We start from the raw sequence: 20,941 nt of genomic DNA on the forward strand, positions 1-20,941 counted from the left end.
GGCACAGACCTGCAGAAGGCACCATGTCCAGCATGCCCCGAGAACTAGAGACGTGGGCAACGCTGGACCCGCGACAGAGGACGTGGGGGGGGGCGGGGGGGAGGGGAGGGAGGAGTCACTGAATTTGAGTGAAAAGATCTGGCTGATAAAGGAGTATGTAACTCAGTTCTCGATTCTCACATGTGCGACACCTCCGACGTCTGCTGATAAACCCTTCAGCAGGTTGACACTTAAAATAAGTGAGACGTTCGGCAGGGCCACGCTGGCCTCTGGCCATTGATTACCGTTAACTGAGACGGACCTGACCTTCTCCATCAGCCGAACATGGGTCTCCTATTTGCACTTGAAATGTCACTCTGTCTACCAGCTTAATGGGTACTGACAAATCGGCTCAATATATGATCCAGGAAAGTCGATTAATATACCGATAGATGCTTCGTTGGCTCTGAGGCACGCTACCAGAACCTTCAATTCCCAAGGTTTCCACTGAAATTTACTGCTGATTTTAACAGAGAGCGTGATAAAACAGAAACATTTCGGTATGATAACCTAAGACCTCAATTTCTCCAAGTTAATAAATTCACATATTCATAAATAATAAATCATTATTCTTTCCAGGAATTCATTTTGTTCCAAAGTCTTCATTGCAATTATTATCTACAGCACTTACTCCAGGAGCCACGCTAAGGTTTCAATGAAGCAGTACAAGTCCAGGCAACCCCCAAAGGCACTGTGGGGTCGTTCCCCAGAAAACCACCTGGCCACCGAAAGAGGCAAGTGAGAAAGAAGAGGCTCCCTCCCCACGCTGGGCATTTCGGGGCTATGTAGGCACATGAGGGGGGTCAACGTCAAGGACCCGAGGTGACCAGCCCCAGCCCCGCTCCTCCCGCGCGGTCTGTGCGGGAGAACACTGTCCTCACCGTTTCAGAGTCTTTCTTCTTCCTCCTTTGGCAGCTTCCTCCCACGCGGTCTGTGTGGGAGAACACTCGCCGTTTCAGAGTCTTTCTTCTTCCTCCTTTGGCAGCTGGGAGCCATCCCAACTGGGCCCGTTGGAACCTAAGAGCGAGCTGCAAATTCAAGAGCTCCGATGCCCCACGCCACCAGCCAAGGCCCGAGCACACCTGCCTTTCGACACTGTCCACTCAGAAGGGCCAACTGGGAGAAGCGAGTCTGTTTTTTTTCCACTTCTCTGGATGAGAGAGAAGCCTGAACCCTGTCACATCTCCCGCCGAGATAAGCGTGGCCACGCCTTTCCACGAACACGCCTGGTTTCAACAAGGGTGACAACGTGTGTGTGTTACCTAGTCTATTTTTTGAAACAACTCAGAAAAGAGGGCATCACCTCATGCCTCACTAATCACAGGTAACGTTAACAAACTCTGAAACGTTTCATATTCGGGCTTTTAAAATTTGTCTTTCGTCTTACCAGAGCAGCCTCGGGCTAAGGGAGGTGAGCCAGATGAAACACTACAATCAAATCAAACTGTGTGAATGGAGAAACGGTGGTTTTCCAGCCCCGAAGGCCATGCGTCTGAAGAGATCATCCATCCCACTCAGGGGAAGAGAAGGTGCCAACACGCCTACGACAGGATCACCGACCCCTTCCTAACTCAGCTCTCTGGCCTCAGCGCGGCCTGAGATGGACCCCGGCTCAAAGCGGGTCAAGTGCAAGGTTAGTAGGAACTAGGAGGGCATCGCGCCTCCAACCGCAAGCGAGCTAGACAGAAAGCTCCGGAGAGACTCCAAGTGGCAAACAGGCCACGGGCTCCCTCCTCGCCCAGTACGGGGCGTCCCAGTCTCAAAGGGCTGGTTCCAGACTGCAGGGGGAGGGGGAGCTGTCGGCTGTCCCACACCTGTCCCTGGAGAAACGGTAGCCGGTACCATTCAGGAGCAGCGTGTGTGAACAGTGCACCTGTAGGACGCAGGCGGGAGGCAACGGTCCAGCTCCAAGGCCAATGCCAACTGCAAACTCTGAAGGAGCTGCCGGACGCCTCCATCCCCTGTCCTTCGAAGATGTGAAGGTAAGTGAGCAGCGAGACAGGTGAGACAGCGCCCCATCTGGTTAACTGCCCCCCACACACACACACACAGACGCAGTCTCGTCATCTTTGGAGAGAGAGAGGGCCCCTTTGGTCTCCCACCCTTGTCTCTGTGGAGGAGAGTCAGGGTTATCAATCACCTGATTGATTGGTTGTCTAGTTATCCAAAACATGACCTTAAGAATAAAATTAAATCTGCCATTTATCATCTCTGCCAGGATATATTCATAAGAGAGAAGGCAGCTTTGTGAATTTTGTCACATCCTCGGTGGCTGAGGGAGAGGGAGGGCCAACACTTACTGTGTTTCGTGACACGCTGGCCGTGGAGCGCTCCCTATGTGGGGCGGAGGCGGGTGGGGCCGGCTGCCTGTCCCCAGCGCTGGGACCTGACCCGGACGCCTCATTCGGCCCTTCCGTCGCCTTGCGCTCAGGCTCGTCCACAGAGTCGAGCTGGGCAGCGCTCAGTGCAGCTGACAATACCTGGACTTGAGCTGCAGGGAGAGAAGTTTCAAGAGCCTTAACAACCTGAGTTGGTTTGGAGGGATTCACACAGAGGAGTCTTTACAGCAAGATGGTCTGGATGTGGTGCACTGCTCGAGCGTTCATCTCGCCCATGTGTGTCTCCAGTCACCGTGCTCTGGGGTCCCAGAATGAGCTCCCAGGGAGGTGGTGATGTTTAGGCCGTTAACTGTGACTGTCCCAATGAAACACCAGCCACGCACAGAGCACCAGCTATGAACCTGAAACGCCTCGATGGGGAAAACCGGAGTTGGACTCCATCATCTTTCACAGAAGGACACGATGTTACTGAACGCCGAGGTCTGGGAGCTCAGCCGACTCAGTGACAGGGATCCTACTCCCCCGTTTACAAAGCAGGGTGGCTGCCACCTCCACACACACGCACGCACGCACACACACACACACACACACACACACACGAGTAAAGGTCTCGCTCACCATACGTCCAGTCTACAGCATATGACAGCTTGAGACCCTAACAGGAAAGATGACATACTTCATCCTTTTCTGTAAAAACAGACAGATGCTCCCACGTCCCCAGCCTCTGAGCACACACACAATACTTCCTGCATTCTATTTCCTATTGGTTAAATTCAAGAGACCCCAAGGGATTAAACTGCGTAGAGCCTGTAGCTGGCTCCCCACAGTGCCCAACGCAAGATCCTCAGTACCGGCCACCAGGTCCCTCCCAACAGCCTGAGCAACATTTCCGGTTCCCCTAAAGTGTCATTTACTTCTGAATCTTTTGGAGTCACAGACCCATTGGAGCGCTGATAAAAGCTGTGAGTCCTTTCTTACAAAGAAATTAAGTATGCAGATCCACGCGAGATTTTATAAACAACTGAAAGAAGCTGAGACTCATCCCTCGACTTCTCTAGACGGTGGATTCCTAGCCATCCTTCAAAGCCCACACCAAATGTCACCTGCTCCACAAGGTCTCCTGCCAGACAGTCCTCTATCGCCAGGAATGACTGGCTTTCTGCCCTATGCTTCCACAGCACGTGTGTCCCCAAAGTCACCACACCCACTCCTGTCCCAGCCCCTGCCACACCCTGTGCCAGGTGGCTGTCTGCACAACGCCCCCCCAGACCACGAGGGCGTCACGTGTGGTCACTGCTGACCCGGCACCCAGTCTGGGCCCCAGCATGGAGATTAACACGGCTTTGGAAATGCATTTTTCAAAAGCAGACCTTGGTCTGTCGCCATTTGAGGCGATAGGTAACACCTTCAGCCAACACTGACTTAATTTCCTTTATAAATTCAAAGACAAAGAGCAACCACACGGCTAACTGGATTTTCACATTTCCCTTCCCAAAAGCTTCACCAGTTTTTGCCCGGCAACAGCAGCCAGTGTTGTATTTTTCCATTTTCCCCCAGCTCCAGGAAGAACGCGGACGCAGCACCGGTTAGAGAGGAGGCGTGATAATGGGGATGGATTGCAGGCCTGAGTGGGTGCGCTCGTCAGACAGTGGAAAATACCCCAAAGAAGAAGTTGTACTTTTCCTGCTGCGGAAAGACAAAAGCCTTCAAGTTTAGCTAAGGGCTGAGTTAATAGGCTCCAAAGGATCAGCGGCCCTAGCTGCTCACACCTGGAAAGGCCTCACAGTGCGACCAGCGGTGTAGCCGCGTCCGCGGAGCTAATGAAATTTCCACTGCTAGAGATGAGCCCAAGAACTATGGGCATCTAGATTAGAACTGACTTCACACCTGCGCGGCTGCAAAATAAGGAGGCGGAACCCTGGCAGGGGCCCGAGGTTCTGGCCGCGGTGGCCCTGAGGTGTCTGTCCTCACGTGTGCACAGTGCAAGCAAAGGGAAGCACTCGCACGTACGTGGTGAGACAGGCCCAGGCCGCGCGCACCCCGAAGCACCCCGTCTTCCCTTTCGTTACCATGGACGACACACACCTTGAACGTCGGGGTCACCCATCATGTGCTCCTGCAAACTGTCGAGGACCTTCTGAATCTCGCTCCTGGCCACACGGCCGCTGTGCACAGGCCCGGGTCTGCTGCCGCCCGCATCCTGCGGCCCGGCCTCCCCCAGAAGCAGCTCTAGGTCTCTGCTTATGTCAGGCAGAGGAGCTCGCCAGTAAAGGAAATCACTGAACACATCCTCGGGACGCCCCAGGCAGGCCGGGGAACCAGGCCCAGGGAGGCTGTGGAGGGGGAGGCTGTTGACAGCGGGGCATTTCAAGAAGGCACTGGCCTCTGGGGAGAGCCTGGCCAACCCCGCTCCAGCCGAGACGAACTCTTCCAGCGGGTTTTCCCTGGGGCCATCACAGGAGTTCCTGACATACAGGACATCGCTGGCTTCCGTCGGCGGGCCGTCCATGGTCACATGTGGCTCCATCGGCACCGGCTTTGTGGAACTAGGTTAAATCGAGGGACACAAACTTTTAACACCATGTAACAGACTGGAAGTAAAATGGGAAAACACGAGATCCACAACCCTGACAAGCCTGGTCTCCCTCCCTACCTGGCCACCCGACCCGCCGTGTCACCCAGTGCCAGAAGACGGTGACCTCACGGGAGTGTAAGAGGTCCATCAGCCCCCTCTGCCCCACTGGGAGCATCACATGCAGTACAAACGCCACGCGCAGGGCCAGCCAATCCCTCCACTACACTCCGCGGTGGACGAGCCCTGGCTCCTGCTGGCCCACCTCCAGGCGCCTCCAGAAGCCAGGTCTCTCCTCTTCCTGCTGTTCCTTCCGCCACTGGGGGAGGCGCTAGAGAAAGGGCCGGCTGGTTGGCAGCCGCCTGGGAAGGCCCCATGGGGAAGACGCGGCACACGGCCGACATCTAGCAGGGACTCGGCGAGTCCTGGTGGACAAGGGTGGACAGAAGGATGACCTAGTCTCAAAAAGGACCGGTGCTGCCAGGGATGGGAACTGCCCACAGCCACACTCCCGTGTGACATGGATGACGCAGAGACGCTGCAGCTGCCTCGAAGGGCCCGGCTGGTATGTACCCATCATCTTCAGAGAAGATATTTCCAAAATCCAAGATGGAGCACTAGAATTTACTAGAAAAACAGTGTGGGGTCTACTGATGGTGGGTCAGGAATGGCACGGTTCTGTGCATGTGATATCCTATGGCACAAAAGCACTTCACACTTTCCCCATGCGAATTCTCCAAAGAACATCATTAATCGAAAAGTATGAGAAAATTTGCTGTGTAGGTTATTTGATCACTACTCTCAATGACTATTTTATCTAAATTTAGGAGACACAGTATCTTCATTATTCATAACCCAGCAGTCGTGTTTTAAAATCATCCCTGCCACTGCTTTCTGCTTCTTTACGTAATTACGGCCCTAACAGTCCACGCTGCCCGCACGGCAGCTGTGACCAACACGTCAGACAAGATAATCGCGAGGCCTTTAGGTGGACGCTGGAGGCGAGGCGGGGCTCCTGGTACTCCTCCTGGTCGGAGCTTACCAGGCTGTGGAGGCGCTCCCACAACTGCTGGCACTGGGCGACCCGCAGGCGGAACCCGAGGCCGCGCCCTGAGCCAGGGGCCGGATGCTCAGCGAGCCGTCTTCTCGAATACAGAGGCCGGCCCTGGAGGGGTTGGCGAAGGTGGAAATGAAGGGGCCCAGGGACTGGAAGGCAGCCTGGCGCACCTGGAACCAGAGAGAACAGCGCAGTGACCGTGGCGTCCGCCAGCTCTGACCCCAAGCTGGACAGATGGCGGCTCGCCAGACGACTCGCTGTCCACCAAATTATGTCTAAGCAGGTTTACTGCTTTCTAAGGCATTCCCTAAATTCCAAATAAACTATTTTTCAACAGAAAATGAGAAAAAATTTAGCACTATCATGTAGTTTCTATTCTTCCAGAATATGAATTCCACATCAAATAATCCCAGACTTTATAAAGCTTCTGAGCAGAAGTTATTAATCATTATTGGTCTGTTTATGATGACCACAGAAAAAGTAACAATTCTCAGTTACAGTTTTCTCAATTCTCATTTCTATGATATTCGTTCACGACAAATGTTAACGAATATCATAGAATATCAATGTTAGTTTTCTCAATTCTCATTTCTATGATATTCGTTCACTTTCTTAATAGGCACGAAAGCTTTTGAGCTTTTCGGTGCCCTAACCCCCAGTAGTGCCAATCAGTGATGGAAAATACAAAACGCAGTCACGAGTCCAGAGCCAGACGAGGCCGGGGAGCTCGCGGGGCCGGAGGCAACGCTGCTGAGCCGTCCACACTCACCCATCGACAGGGGTCGCTGATAAGTCTGATGAAGAGAGGGGACAGCTTGGTCCTGCGGCCCTCGGGGGACGTGTTGTAGGACACCGCCATGAAGCACTCCGCACAGGCTTTCCGCATCCCCCAAACGTTATCTGAGCAAAGCTCAAAAAACTTTGGGATCTGGCAGAGCAAACAAATTGTGCTCCTCAGTCACGCTGAGGTAGGGCAGCATTACCCGAAAGATGCAGTTAAGGCAAGTCCGCAAATCAGTGACAGAGAAAAGGGAAATATGTATATACACTAGCCTAAAAGGAATCATTTGAAAGAGACAGAAATTATGACAGGTAGAATAAAGCAACGTTTCCTTTACCTCTTAATTCTAATAAATGACTTGGTTAAATATAACGAGATAATAGAGGGAGAAAAAAAATCCCCAAAAGGCAGAGTGACTGATGTTCATTACTGTGATTATAGAGAAATACTGTGAATGACTTTGAAATTTAGTGGCTATCCCAACGCCCTCACTCATCCGGGTACCACAGCCTTTGACGAGGGCATTTTAGAGAGAGAAGGTAAACTGTTAAAAACTGACAGTAATGCAGATAATTCCTGCCCACAAAAATGCAGACATCAGCACCCTGGACATGACCAGTTCTGAGCCATTCGTCAGATCACTTCAGGATTCCTTGGTATGACCATAAACGTGACCTCTGATTTCTCTGTCACACCAGCTGTCGTATCTTACTGGTGCCCTCATGAATAAATGGTTAAATAAAGCTGCCGACGCATTTTCATTTTATATCCGCATGAAAGCGATGAGCGTATCCTCTTTTAAACTCTATCCTTTAAAAATAAGGCTTTGCTTTTGATATCCTAACATAAAATAATCAGTCAAAATGCTCCACAAATGGGGACACGTGATCATAGAAATGTCCACCTACAGGAAGGTTAGCATGCTCACCACAGCTGTTCCTCATTCTGATGCATTAAGTGGAAGACGACATTCACTGCATAGTCAAAGTGACAGTCCGCTAAAAATTATTTTGGGGTTAGAACTATGTTGACACGGTTTACGCGTTAAATAAAATAAAATGAGCTTCTGAACTTAAATTTAAAAATCAATTTAAAGATTATACTTTGAGGCTACGTTCCAACCACTTCGGTGGAACATCCTATCAAAGAAAAGGAGCGAACAGGGCGGAGCAGAGTCCTCCAGGTGCCAGGTACTGGGCAGGCCCTGGGGAAGAAAGGCGAAGGTGATGGGGTGAAGACCCTACAGCCGCCAAACCAGAACGAGGTGTGGTAAGGGGCACACGAGTAATCTGGACAAACCGTCACAGGAACTGAGCGAGCACTGAATCTTCTCTGACACAGTCGGGGGTGAGCGAGACAAGGGAAAGAACCTGACAGAGGCCCACACATGGTCAAGCTGGGTCTGACGGGTGAGCGAGCAGGGTCCTGCTGGTGGGACCACGCCTGGAGGGAGGCAGGCAGTCATGAGCAGAGGCGTGAAGATGAGCAGAGAGTCACCTTGCTGGCTAGTGAAGTGTGCCCTGCCCTGACAGGCCTCAGGGGGGTTAGTAAAAGTACAGACCCCAGGGCCCTACCCCCTTCTGCCCTCCCTGTGGTTCAGATGCAGGGCCAGGGCCAGGGCAGTGCCAAGAGCTGAGGGAGGTGAGGCAGGAAGGCTACTTCTGAAGGGACCTGAAAGGTCAATAAGGGCTTGGGCGTTACCCTGGAAACCAAGAACCAACCCCGCGGGTTTTGAAGTCCAGGAGTGCGGACGTAGAGCAGTGTTCTAGAAAGGGCAGTCGGGGAGGGACAGAGAAGAGACTAGGGGGAAGTGACCAGTGTGTGTGGGGTGGGTGACAGCAGAAGTCCCCCAGGGTTGCTGCCCTCAGGGGACTGGGCTTGCTTTCCCTCCCTTTCACAGGCCAGCTGCCTCATGCTTATGAAAAACGTTAGCTTCAGAAGTCAAGATACTTGAAATCGATGAATGCAAAACTGTTACAACGTAACAGACTCATACACACACACACCTTTACACCTGACTATAAAAGTGCCCTAACAAGTGCGTCGGCGATTACAACTGGCAAAACTTCACATACCAAGAATTTCTCAGTGGCTTCTTGTCCAACGGCGTGACAAATATCACCAAAATTTGTAGCACATACCTTAAAAAGGCAAAAGACATACCCGTTATTCTCCGCTTTCTGTCTTGACAAATGTGGAAACTAACAAGCAGGAACCCCGAGAACATTTACCCCTCCCGTCGGGCAGCTAACGAGCACGTGCCAAGCCCGTCCCCACACGGCACAGCCCGGGTGCCTCTGTGCACCGGAAGCAAAGACAACAGGGCCCCAAACCCTGGGCCTTTCTGGCTCCTAACTGATCTCAATACATAATGCCTTTGGTAGGCGACAGAGCAAGAGACCCTTAACGCTCTGGGCAGGGTGAATGAGACCCGTCTTCTTGCAGATGCCTCATAAGGAGAGACCTGTGGGAAGACGGCCAGGTAGCAGCAAGGTGGAAGATGAGGCTGTTTGGGAGGGGCGGCAATGAGCCTTCAAGAGGAAGAATTTCCCAACCAAGTGACAAGTGACTAAAAGGGAGGGGGGCGGGTTGGAGCTGGAAGGTACAGCAAAGATCAGAGAGAGGGTTCTGGAGCAAATCGCCCCAGATGACGAATGGGCAACGGCATCCAAGCACAGCCAGCAGGGTCCCCAAGCCCTCCCGGCCAGCGAGCCTCCGGCTGCCCTCCCACGACCTCACCTCCAGATCGCCAGGCACTCCCCCATTTCAGTAAAAACGGGCAACCCCGTTCAGATGTTTTCCTTACACAGTCACACCGGCCACATTTTTCTCCCAGACTGTGTCTACTGTGGCAGTCCAGACACTTTGTAGGAATCAATTTTGAGTTGTTTAACTTTTTGAATTTTTCCAGTTTGAAAACTACATGTCCCCACCTTCCGAACTTGAAAGAGCTTCCCATCGCCACACAGCTCGCAGAACCGAGGGAGCAGCAGGCGTTCGACTGTGCTCTTGCTCAGCAGCGAAGCCAGTCTGCAGATTACCTACAAACAACAGGAAAACCAGAGTCACTTGAAATATCATAGCGTATGTGTCACACATATCACTGACTAGATTCCAAAAGCTAATATTCAAAATATTGCCAAAATACTCAGGAAGTTAAAATAGAGAGCAGCTTTTTTGGAGTTTTATCAATAGAAGGCCAAATATTTCTCATGTTTTACTCAAAGATTTTGTCTGAAGCTCAAGGGTTCCCATTTGCCGGGTACCCACTGTGTACCCAATACGTAAGTGAACAATTTAAGTGCATTCATTCATTTTCCCCTCCCCAAACCCCATGACAGTGGGTATTATTTATCCCGATTTTTCCAGATGATGACACTAACACTCACAGAGGTTAAGTGATGTGGCCAAAACCAAATAGTGGCGAGGTGGGGCCTACAGTAATAGCTGGACAAAGTATAAAAATGACTTGCAGACACTGGAGAGTGAGCAAAAGCTGGTGGACATTAAAGGAGGGCAGACCCTTGAGAGAAGGGAACCACAATGGAGAAAATGTACAATGTTGCTGCTTTTGCCCAGGGGCTCACCCCGTTCTGCACGGCTACACAAGGTACCTGGACATCAAGCAAAGGGTACAGTATTACTGGTTTAAGAAGTCAAAGAACAAGACTGAGCAGCTGGCAACTGAGGGTAGAAATCCTGGGAAGGAAGGAATGCGGGAGCTAAAGAAGGGAGAGCCCCCAAATCTGTAATTAAATCCTATTCTCATCCTTGGCTGATCTCAGAACTGTACATGCACAGGGGAGATGGTGATGTTCACAGAGAAAAGCAATAGCTTGAAGGTGAAAGGAACCGACTACTGCCAGGGAAACAGAATCTGAACTGTCTGCTAGAACAAGATCAATATTCTTCAGAGGACAACAGAATCCAGAGTTTCTACAACATTTCACCAAGAAGATACAACAGATAATTAAAAATTCATAGACACGAGAAGAAATTAGAAGAAAATGTGACTTATATTCAAGATAAATATCAGCTAGTAGAAACAAACCCAAGGAAGAGACAGAGGTTAGAATTAGCAGACTTCAAAAAAACTTAAAAGAGCTATCGTAAATATGTGCAAGGATTAAAAAGAAAATATGGCCATAATGAATGAACTGATAGGAAATCTCATCAAAGAAATGGAAACTATAAAAAAGAATCAAGATTTCTGGTAATAATGCAATAGCTTGTTCAGACTTACCCTTCTTGCAGATAACAATTATGGAATCTTGAAAAAACATAATGAACAGCCACTGGAGAGCACCCAAAAGGCAGAAAATGGGAGGAGAAGCTATCCTTAAAAGATGAACTACAATGGGATAGATTTGCAAGTAAGATCCGAAATCTGTGTATACAATTTGGTGAGATCGTTGGCTAACTGCTGAATTGTACATAGGGAGCTCTCGGAGGACCCAGCAGAAAAGCAGCAGCCAGAAACTAAACAAAATGAACAGAGTCTGGCTGCTCACCACAAAGGAGGGCAGTTGGGAGTTACAGATCAGACAAGGTAACTGCCTGCTGCATAAAAAATCACTTTAGAGAAATAAAACAATCCAGAGTCTCTGTAGTATATCATTTATAATGTCTGGTGTTCAATTAAAAATACCCGTGTGTGGACGGCAAACTCATAATTTTTTTAAAAAGCAGTCAATAGAAATCAACATCAACATGATCCAAATGTCATGACCGCCAAACAAGGACTTTAAAGAAGCTATTATAAATATATCCAAAGATTAAAAGGAAAATACATTAATAAAAAACACATAGGGAATCTCTGTATCACAGAGAATTAGAAACTATAAAAAGGGTCAAAATGGAAATTGTAGAGCTGGAAAGCACACTAACTGAAATAAAATATTTAACAGATGGGCCTAACAGCAGATTGGAGAAGACAAAGAGTCACTGACTGAACTTAAAGATCAATAAAAATGATCAAATCTAAATATCAGAGGAAAAAAGTGACTTAAAAAAAAAACCAGAACTTCGAAGACCTGTGGGACATTATCAAGCATCCAATTTGTGTAATCTAAGCCCCAGACTGAAAGGAGACAGGGAAAATGGCAAAGGAAAAAAGTACTTGACAGAACAATAGTCAAAAACTTCCCAAATTAGGTGAGGGGTATCGACACACAAATCCACAGAGTTCGATAAACACAAAGCAGGATAAGCCTTCGCCCTGCAAAGATAAAAGCAAAAAATCTCAAGAGCAGCCAGAGAAAAAGGCATACTTCATATACAGGAAGTACAGTATGAATGACAGCTGACTTCTCCAGAAGACCATGGATGGCGTCTTTAAAGTGCCTCGGGAAAAAACAAAAACAAACCTGTCAACCCACAATTCTATATCCAGTAAAACTATTCTTCAAAAATGAAGGCAAAATAAAGACATTTCCAGATAAAAATGAAGAGATTTCATCATCAGCCAACCAAACTAAAATGAATACTACAGAAAGTTCTTTAGGCTGAAGGGAAATTGATACCAGATGGAAACTCAAGTCCAGAGAAAGAAGAAAGAGCACCAAAAATGGTAAAAATGTGGACATAAAGGCTATATTTTTTTCTCTTTTCGTAATTTCTTCAAAAGATAAAATTATTTCAATCAAAAATTATGATGCCACACTATCAGGTTCATAATGTACTGTATATGTCATAATTGTATGAAAACAACGGCACGAAGGAGGGCAGGGAGTGAGTGGGGCTGCATTACAAGGTGTGATACTTTTTGCGTATCCTCAGTAGAGGAATTACAACGCAGCACTACGAAAATGCTCCATTAGCCCAAAAGGAGGCAGGCGAGAATTCACAGAGGAACAAAAACCCATGAGTTATATGAAAAACAAATAACAAAACTGTAGAAACAGATTCATATAATATAATCAATAATTACTTAGACTGGATATAAAAGCGAGACGCAACTATATGCCAACGAAAGCAATAAAACATGTAAGGTTGAAAGCAGAAGAGTATAAACGAATAGGCTGTGACAAATAGTGAGCGTGAGAATGCTGGGGTGGTGACAGGAACATCACAAGCGACTACGAGATACAAGTTACTATCAGAGATTTTTAAAAAGTCATTTCCTAAGAAAGGGGTAAATACATTACAAAGATATAAACATTAAATGTGTAGCTTTAAATGCTTAAAATGGAAAAGAAGTTAGGCTTAAAAATACCGTTTCCTCAAGCTAGAAAAATACAAGAAAATTGAACTCAAGTAATTAGAAGGAAATAAACAGTAGAAATCAATTGAAAAGAAAATAAGCAATAAAAAAATGACAAAGCCAAAAACTGAGATTCAAAATATTAATAAAATTGATAAATCTCTAGGCAAGACTAATCAAGAAAGGGAAAAAAAATTGAGAGAAAACACAAATTACCAGTATCACAAATGAAAAGAGTGACACCACAGAGCTTACAGGCATCGGAGCTAAGGGGAAACATCGTAAACAACTTTATCCCAATAAACTTAACAGCTTAGATGAAATTAATAAGTTCCCTAAAATATAAAACTTGCCCAATGACACAGATGAACTAAAACAAATCTCGACAGCCCCATATATGAATTGAATCTGTTATCAAAAGCCATCTCACAAAGAAAACTCTAGGACCAGAGGTGTCAGCAGTGAATTCTAACAAATATTTAAGAGAAAAATAACATCAATCTTAAACAAAATCTTTCAGAAAATAGAAGAACAAGGAATACTTCCCAACTCAATTTTTGAGGCCACAATAACCCTGATTCTAAAACCTGACAAAAACATAATAGGAAAAGAAAATTGCTTACAATAGTCCTCTTGAATATAGATGTGAAAATCCTCAACAAAATATTAGCACATAATGGAGAAGGAACACTCTTCACAGCAGAATGTCAACTAGAACCATCGAAGGATGAAAGTCTGAGGAAAGCATCTTTACACAGTTTCCGTGTGAGTCCCCTTATTACTTCCAAAGCGGAAAGCAGTGTGTTGGAGACACTTGGACACCATCTCCATCTACGAAGTCACCAGAGTTAGCATCACCTACGTCAGGGCAAACTGAACTCTTGGGCCTCCTGATGTGACACATGAGAACGCAATGTCACTTCCATGATATCCTGCCAGAAATGCAGGGCCTGAATCCAATCAGGAGGGAACAACACGCAAACCCAAACTGGGAGACATTCTACCAAAAAATTGGCCTGTACGCTTCCGACATGTCAACGCAAGGAAATTCACGGACTTGGGATCTGATCCAGATTGAAGGAGACCAAAGAAACATACGATTTAGTGCAATGTGTGATCCTGGACTGGATTCTGGACAAACGACAACATCTGAACATGAACTGTGAACGAGATAGTAGCATTTTATCGATGTTAACTTTCCTGATTTTGATCAATGTAGGATGGTTTTAAGAGAGAATTTCCTTGTTTTTAAGAAAAATGCACTGAAGTATTTAGGAGTAAAGGGGCACAATGTCTCCAATTTACTCTCAAATGGCTCAGAAAAATATATATCCATACAAATATGTGTATGCGTGTGTGCACAAGTGTGTAAAGAGAATATGACGAAACAAACGGACTAAATCTAAACAATGAAGGGATATACAGTTCACTCCTGCAAGTTTTCTATAAGTCTGAATTAAAACAAAATGAAAAATTAACCCCACAAAAATTTTAAGAACTTTCCCACTCTCCCAAGAAAAAGAAAGAGAAGGAAGAAGGAAAGAAGGGAGGAAGGAAGGGGGCGGAGGGAGGGAAGAAGGGAGGGAGGAAGGGAAGAAGGGAAGGAGGACTTCCTGTGTCTGAAGTCTGCTCTCCCTACTGCACAGCGCTGCCCTTTCATAGCAGAAAAGGGTCCTGGGTTAGCAGTCCGCCCGCCATCCATCCCACGTGGAGTCTGCACGCAGCAGACGACAGCGGGAAAGATGACTGCGGGGGAGCAGGGGAAACTACGCCCACGATGCAGATGAGGAGAAGGCTTGTGTCACGCAAACTCGGAGGATGCTAGGCAGAAATGCACAGAGTGACGGCCACAATAAATGAGGACCCCAGGCTTCTGTATCCAGGGTAACAGGCACCTAAAGAGTGCCCAGCATCTGCAACCACCCCTCCCCATCCGCCACGCCCACATGACCTTATTACTACCTATAAAAAACAAATCCAGATCGTTATAAGTCAGCACACCAAGTGACAAGAAGTGACATTCCTACGGCCCTGGGAACCACTTTCATGGAGTGACGATCTTCACCTAGTTGCTTGGAGCCAACTATTCTTTACAGCACGTAACCACATTCTTTTTAAATAAATACACAAATAAAAATGAGTTTAAAAATAGGAATGATGACAAAATATGAGGAAGACTTAATCCGAAAACGTGTCGGGAGAGAAAAATAGGCTTCTGACAATTAGTGACAATCTCAGAACGCTAGCGGCCTTCCTGCAAGCAAGAGGAGACGTAATTGGTCTTTGGTGGCCTGTTTGTGCTGTCTGTGTGTAATTACAGGAGCCTCCAGTTCTTACTGATCCACGTTCGACAGCGAACACTTACTTAGCGCTCTCCGGGCCTGGCGCGGTGCTGGGTGCGGATGGTGGAAAGACACGTGGGCTGAAGCAGTTCACCATTTTGAAGGTGAAATAAACCAACAAATGAAGTTTGCGACGCAGATGCTCAATGACGGGAGGCAGATACGAAGCAAGCGTCCTGGACGCATGACGGGGGAGTCGCTAACACCGCCTGGCAAATGTAGAGACGTCACAAAACCAAACATGCACAGACGCACAAAACCAAACATGCACAGACGCGAGAAACCAGGATGCAGGAAACCGACGTGGAATTTGTTCTGCATAACTCAACTTAAAAATGCCCAGGACGGGTCTGGTTGGCTCTCTCTGCTCTTCCTGATCACGTATGCACAGGGCCGCTGGCCTCAGAACCAAAGGACCAACTTCCAACGAGAATGCAAGGTCTCATGGACAGAGGCACAGCTCACCTGCATGTTCCCCCAGGGTGAGAAGTAATTCCTTCAAGAGTGTGTGTTTGTGTACGTGAGGAAGCGGTGTCGGAGCCACCCGATTCGCTTCTCCTCTCCTGTCCCGCCTTCTCACAAGTACACGTCAGTGCCCACCGTGTCTGGGGTGCCAGTCCCAGACCAGCTAAATGAGAACCCACCCTCCTCGGGGGCTCTGTGAATCACACGTGGACTTCTCTTCCTCGAAGAATGAAATCTGCTCTCCACCCGATGTCCAGAGATCGGACACGCTTTGTTTTCAACAGTGTCGCTTCCTAGCTAAAAAGAAAGCAGTGCCCAGTGTGCTCCATGATACTGCGTGCCCAAGGGGTGAGTCCCCTCCAAGACCCATAGGGCCTCGGGGCTCCAGGGGAGGAAGATGGAACAGTTTCTGAATCTGACCAAAGCAGGCGCAGGGCAGGCAAGGCGCCCCACATTTGCCCCCAACGGCTCCATGGGAAGAGAAGTGGGGCTCCTCCATAAAGACCCTGAGCTCCAGATGTGCCTTGGCCTGGGGAGGGTTCAGACCGCTTTTGTTCTCCGTGGCCACATGTGAAAGCTTATAAGCTCAAATAATGATATCAGCTACTCACTTTGAATAAAAAATACAATTTATGTGAACTAATTTATTCTGCAAGTGATTTGTGGAGATAGCTTTTTGAAGGCTTGTTATATTTTCCAAATATTTTCACCACACACAAGAATGATATTGATGGCAAGAATGGAGTGGTTGGAAACAAAATAAAAATCATGCAGAAATGCCTTTAGCATTACTTTTCATGGAGTTATCAATCTTTGGGGAGAAGGTATTTGGTTGTCCGTTGTAACCCTGGAAACTCGCCTAACTAACTTTCAAACAAAAAAGATCTAGTTGGCGAAGTTCGCTGCTCAACTGCCAAATACTCCAATTAAATGATATTATCCAGGTTCGTTTTGCAAAATAAATTTAATTTCTTATAGAGAAACTTAAAATTTATAGAGGAACCCTAGAGAATTTGAATTTTAATAATCAATTATTCTTCAGTCTGATTCATCTTATAAACACATGGGATATGCGAAACATTAAATCAGTGTAAAAAGCCAGACCTCCAGCTCATATGAGGAAAACTTTTACATAAGTGAAGAATAACTGCCACATGTTCTGATGCTGTCACAGTTTTCGCTACATGGTGTGTGACATTTCCGCACTTTGAAAAAAATTCCTTTCTCCAACATCATTCTTCCAACCAAGAAAACGACTATCATCTACACCTCACTGTACTCATAATTGAGGCTTATGATTTTTTATATCCTTAGGTACCATTTTTCCTAAAATGCTGGCATAATCCTGGAGCTGTTTACTTCTAAAACACAAAGGAAAGGGCCACGCTGTGCAGCGCCACCCACATGCCTCAGCGGGGACCAGAGAGAGTGGCAGCGCAGAAAACCAGCCGGCCCTGGGTGACCTTCCCCTGGGCCAGGAAGGAGAAGGCACGGGGACAAGCTGGGGAGTCTTGACCTAGGGGTGATCCGTGAACGCCAGCGCCGGCTCCTCGACAGCTGGTTTGAGGACAGGGGCTCCGGGAGCAAGCAGAAAGTCCCTGCTCACACGAGCGCTTCCCAGGGGCGCTGTCTGACAAACCCGAGGGTACCGCAAACTTAACTATTAACGGCAGAAAATATTTAGGATTTAGACTATTCCTTTAACTGTACATCTTTAGCATTTCCCAAACCGCTGTAAACATTTCGGCCACATCTGCATTCTTCAGAGCGCCTCTCTCTTAGCTGCTGACATTCACACTTCAGGCTCCTCCTAATCTATAGAACAGATACACGTGACAGTCTATCAGGCGTTAATCGTCCTAGCCCCACTTAAAATCACCTCCCATACCACACTCAGCTCCTGACAAGGTCCATGGTCCACATGGGTTCAAGGGCACACCTACAAATCTCAGCATCTTGCAGCTGCCTCAACTCTGCCCAGATCACTGCCTTTCCAAGCTTTGCTTTCTTAAAACAATTGGTGAGATAAAGATAATCACTTTCAAACATGCTCGGATCTGAACTTTGAATTATGCCTGAGGCCGAATCACCGGCTGCCTTGCTCCTGAGAACAACGCTACCAACACCGACCACAGGTCGAGTCGCGCGCATGCCCAGTTGCGGGGCAGTCGGCGGCGGTGGGGCCGCCCGCGCAGACTTACACTCACGGCTTCCGCTTTGCAGTCGTCGTCACTGTCTGGGGCAGACAGCGCCAGCAGGATGGGACACACTTTGTTTTCAATATCGTGCTGGAAAATTAGATCCTGTTCCAGAAGAATCAAGAGCACTTCCTGACTTGATTTTCTAACCTAGAAGAGGGAAAGGGCAAAAGGTGAAACACAGAACAAGGCCAAGTGCTCTCAGGATCAAGACCAAGCTCCCCAGCACGGAGCGCCTGGCCACGCCCCCTCCCCCCATGGCGCCAACACCCCCTCCACCCCCGGAGCGCCATAGAATCTGCCCCAATCCCCACCCAGCCAGGCCCATCTGCACCCCAACAATGCCCTAGGCTGTTCTCTCACAACTCATGTCCCAGATCTCTGCACGTGCGTGTGCACAGACACACGCACGCACACACACACACACACACAGAGGCACACACGCGCGTACACACACGTGCGTACACACACGCACACATGCACTTTTTTCAGTAGGAATACACATTGCCGCCTGTCTTTCCCACTACAGAGTGAACCTGCAGGGTGGGTGCCATGTCTGACTCGTCCTCTGTTCACCAGGGCACCCTGAGGACCTGACCCATGTAGATGACACAAAGTACATTTCCCCTCTTAAGGCAAAGGGACCAGAAAACCTGGCGTCATCCTCCCACGGCTTTGTAAAGCCCCGGCACACCATGCCTGGGGCATGGACTGTGTCTCCTGCAGCAGGAGGCCACCGGCCAGGGGCCCCGAGAGGAGCCCTCTGGCGGGACACAGAGGGCGGGCCCCCGAAGGGCGGACAGGAGGAAGGCGGAGGACTGTTCTCCGCAGCGTGCATGGGACGAGCAAGCACAGGAACTCAGGGGTCCAGGAACACCTGAGAGGGAGCCTTTTGGGGGACGTGAGCGCACAGGAAATTCCAGTGGTACACGGAACAGCAACTCGTCACGGTGACGGGAAGGCAGGGAAAAGCGACGGGGCCAGCAGTGTGGGAAGTCACAGACGAGGAGCGGTGAGCGAGTCACGAAGGAGCCGCTGTGAGACGGAAGCCGCCGCCACAACCCAACGTTAAAGTTTCTGAGCGGGTGACGGGATGGAACTGCCCTAGGAAGATCGTCCTGGCAGTGCATTCTGAGGGAACTGGAGGCGGCGACAGACTGAGGGCAGAGAGGTCCGCACGTGGCTACTGCGACAACCCTGGGGGGCTGGCCAGAGAAAAGGCAACATCACCAGGCATGAGTGACAGGACTGGGTGTCCAGCTAGAGGCAGCGAAAGCCACCAACACTGCGAGATGCCAAACGGTTACGGCGTGTCTGGCACGTGCTGGAACAGGGAACGTGAGAGGAACACGGAGCAGAAGAGGCAGACCTGCTGGCCACCTCATTACGCGACATGACGCAAGCCTAGGCGACGGCTCTGGACACCAGAGGGCAGCTGGGAGGATGCTCCAGGCACTGGCGGGGGGCGGGGGGAGCCCCGAGCGGCCCTGCAGCCAGATGTCAAAGCAGTTAGAAGCCTGTTGAGGGTGAAGGAGGCCCCCCAAAGTTATGTCCACATCAAACCCCTGAAATGTTTGAATGTGACCTTTGCAAACAGGGTCTTTGCAGATGTGATTAAGTGCAGGATCTTGAGGTCATCCAGGATTAGCGGGGTGGGCCCCAAAGGCAATCACGCGTGTCCTTGTAAGAGACAGGCAGGAGAAGAGGGACAGAAGAGGGCAGAAAGCGGTGAAGGTGGAGGCACAGAGCAGAGAGATGCAGCCCCAGGCCAAGGAGGCTGGCAGCCGCCAGAAGCTCCAATCCTGGAGCGAGCTGGGTCACACAGCGAGCGCTCCGGAAATGGCGGCTGGTAGCGGCAAAGTGATGATACTGAGATCATGCCCAATTTGGTGAATTTATCTCACGTGAGCCACTGCACATTCAAAGGCCATGAAAAGTACCTGACGATGGACAGAGCGCCAGTCTGGCCTGAGACACAGATGCTGATGGGACCTGGCACTCACTCTCACGTGCAAAAACATCTGCATCCTTGCGGAAGTAAGGGTCCTTACTCAAAAGGGACTTCGGGCACCCCCAGTGGCCCGAAGGCCAGTAGGTATCTGGAAGCGCCAGCGTCTGTGACAGGGGGCATTTGGAGGGAACAAGATCAGCATCAGCAAAACAAAAGGGACTGGGCAGATGCCTGTGGCATCGATGGCAGCGGCATCAATGGCAGCATGAGGACAAGCAGCCCGCGCGGAGCCTGGGCTGCGAGATATGACGTCACCGTATTTCTGTGTTTAAAGACGACAGGGATGGAGAAGAGGGGGGTGCACCCGAGGGGCTGTGGGTTTACGATGGAAACGGAGACACGCATGGGTCTAACTGGAGGCGGGAGGTCACAGAAGGGAGGTTTCCACGGTTCCAGGCTGTGGTTCTGGGACCGATAAAGAAGACAGCGGTTCTGCTCATCGAGACAGGGCCTCTATCTGCTCCGTGAAGTCAAGGGCAAGGTCACCTGTTTGGCACCAGGCAGGGCGAGGTGGAGAGGCCTGAGGAAAGTGACAAAGGTCTAAGAGCTGCCCAGGACTGTGAAAGCAGCGAATGAGGGATGAGACGGGGGACCGCCAGGCAGTGCCGGAGTCCAGCTGCGACTGGAATCCCTAAGTTTGCAATGGTACCCATCAATGCCCGGCGGGATGCCCCCGCCAAGCTGGGCGACCAGGAGTGGAGGCAGCGGTGGGTGGGCAGAGCCAGGGGGTGGAAGTACAGTCAAAAGGATGAGAAATGGAGGGTGACGACGCATGGGAGGAGAGAGGGAGCAGCTGAGGAAGAACAGGAAGGCGGGAGGACCGTGGCAGTCCGGGGCCAGAGCCCTCCAGGGCAGGAAGGCTCAGGGCGCAGGGACAGCGGAGTCCACCTGTGGGACTCCAGAAGACAGGCAGTTCCTGAGACCGCAGCGGGGAA

At 49.4% G+C, this 20,941-nt stretch overlaps 1 protein-coding gene across 1 annotated transcript in view; it reads right to left on the minus strand.

Annotated features, from left to right (window-relative positions):
- Positions 1-20,941, minus strand: part of LOC102882836 (serine/threonine-protein phosphatase 4 regulatory subunit 1-like) — a 63,822-nt gene that overhangs the window by 10,274 nt on the left and 32,607 nt on the right. The window contains 7 exon segments of the mRNA XM_015597221.2: positions 2,340-2,530; positions 4,464-4,924; positions 5,993-6,177; positions 6,777-6,935; positions 8,864-8,929; positions 9,722-9,829; positions 17,999-18,145. Of these exon segments, the coding sequence (XP_015452707.1) occupies positions 2,340-2,530; positions 4,464-4,924; positions 5,993-6,177; positions 6,777-6,935; positions 8,864-8,929; positions 9,722-9,829; positions 17,999-18,145 (1,317 nt within the window).

Source organism: Pteropus alecto, unplaced genomic scaffold (genome assembly GCF_000325575.1).
Source record: "Pteropus alecto unplaced genomic scaffold, ASM32557v1 scaffold45, whole genome shotgun sequence".
NCBI classification, from domain to species: domain Eukaryota; kingdom Metazoa; phylum Chordata; class Mammalia; order Chiroptera; family Pteropodidae; genus Pteropus; species Pteropus alecto.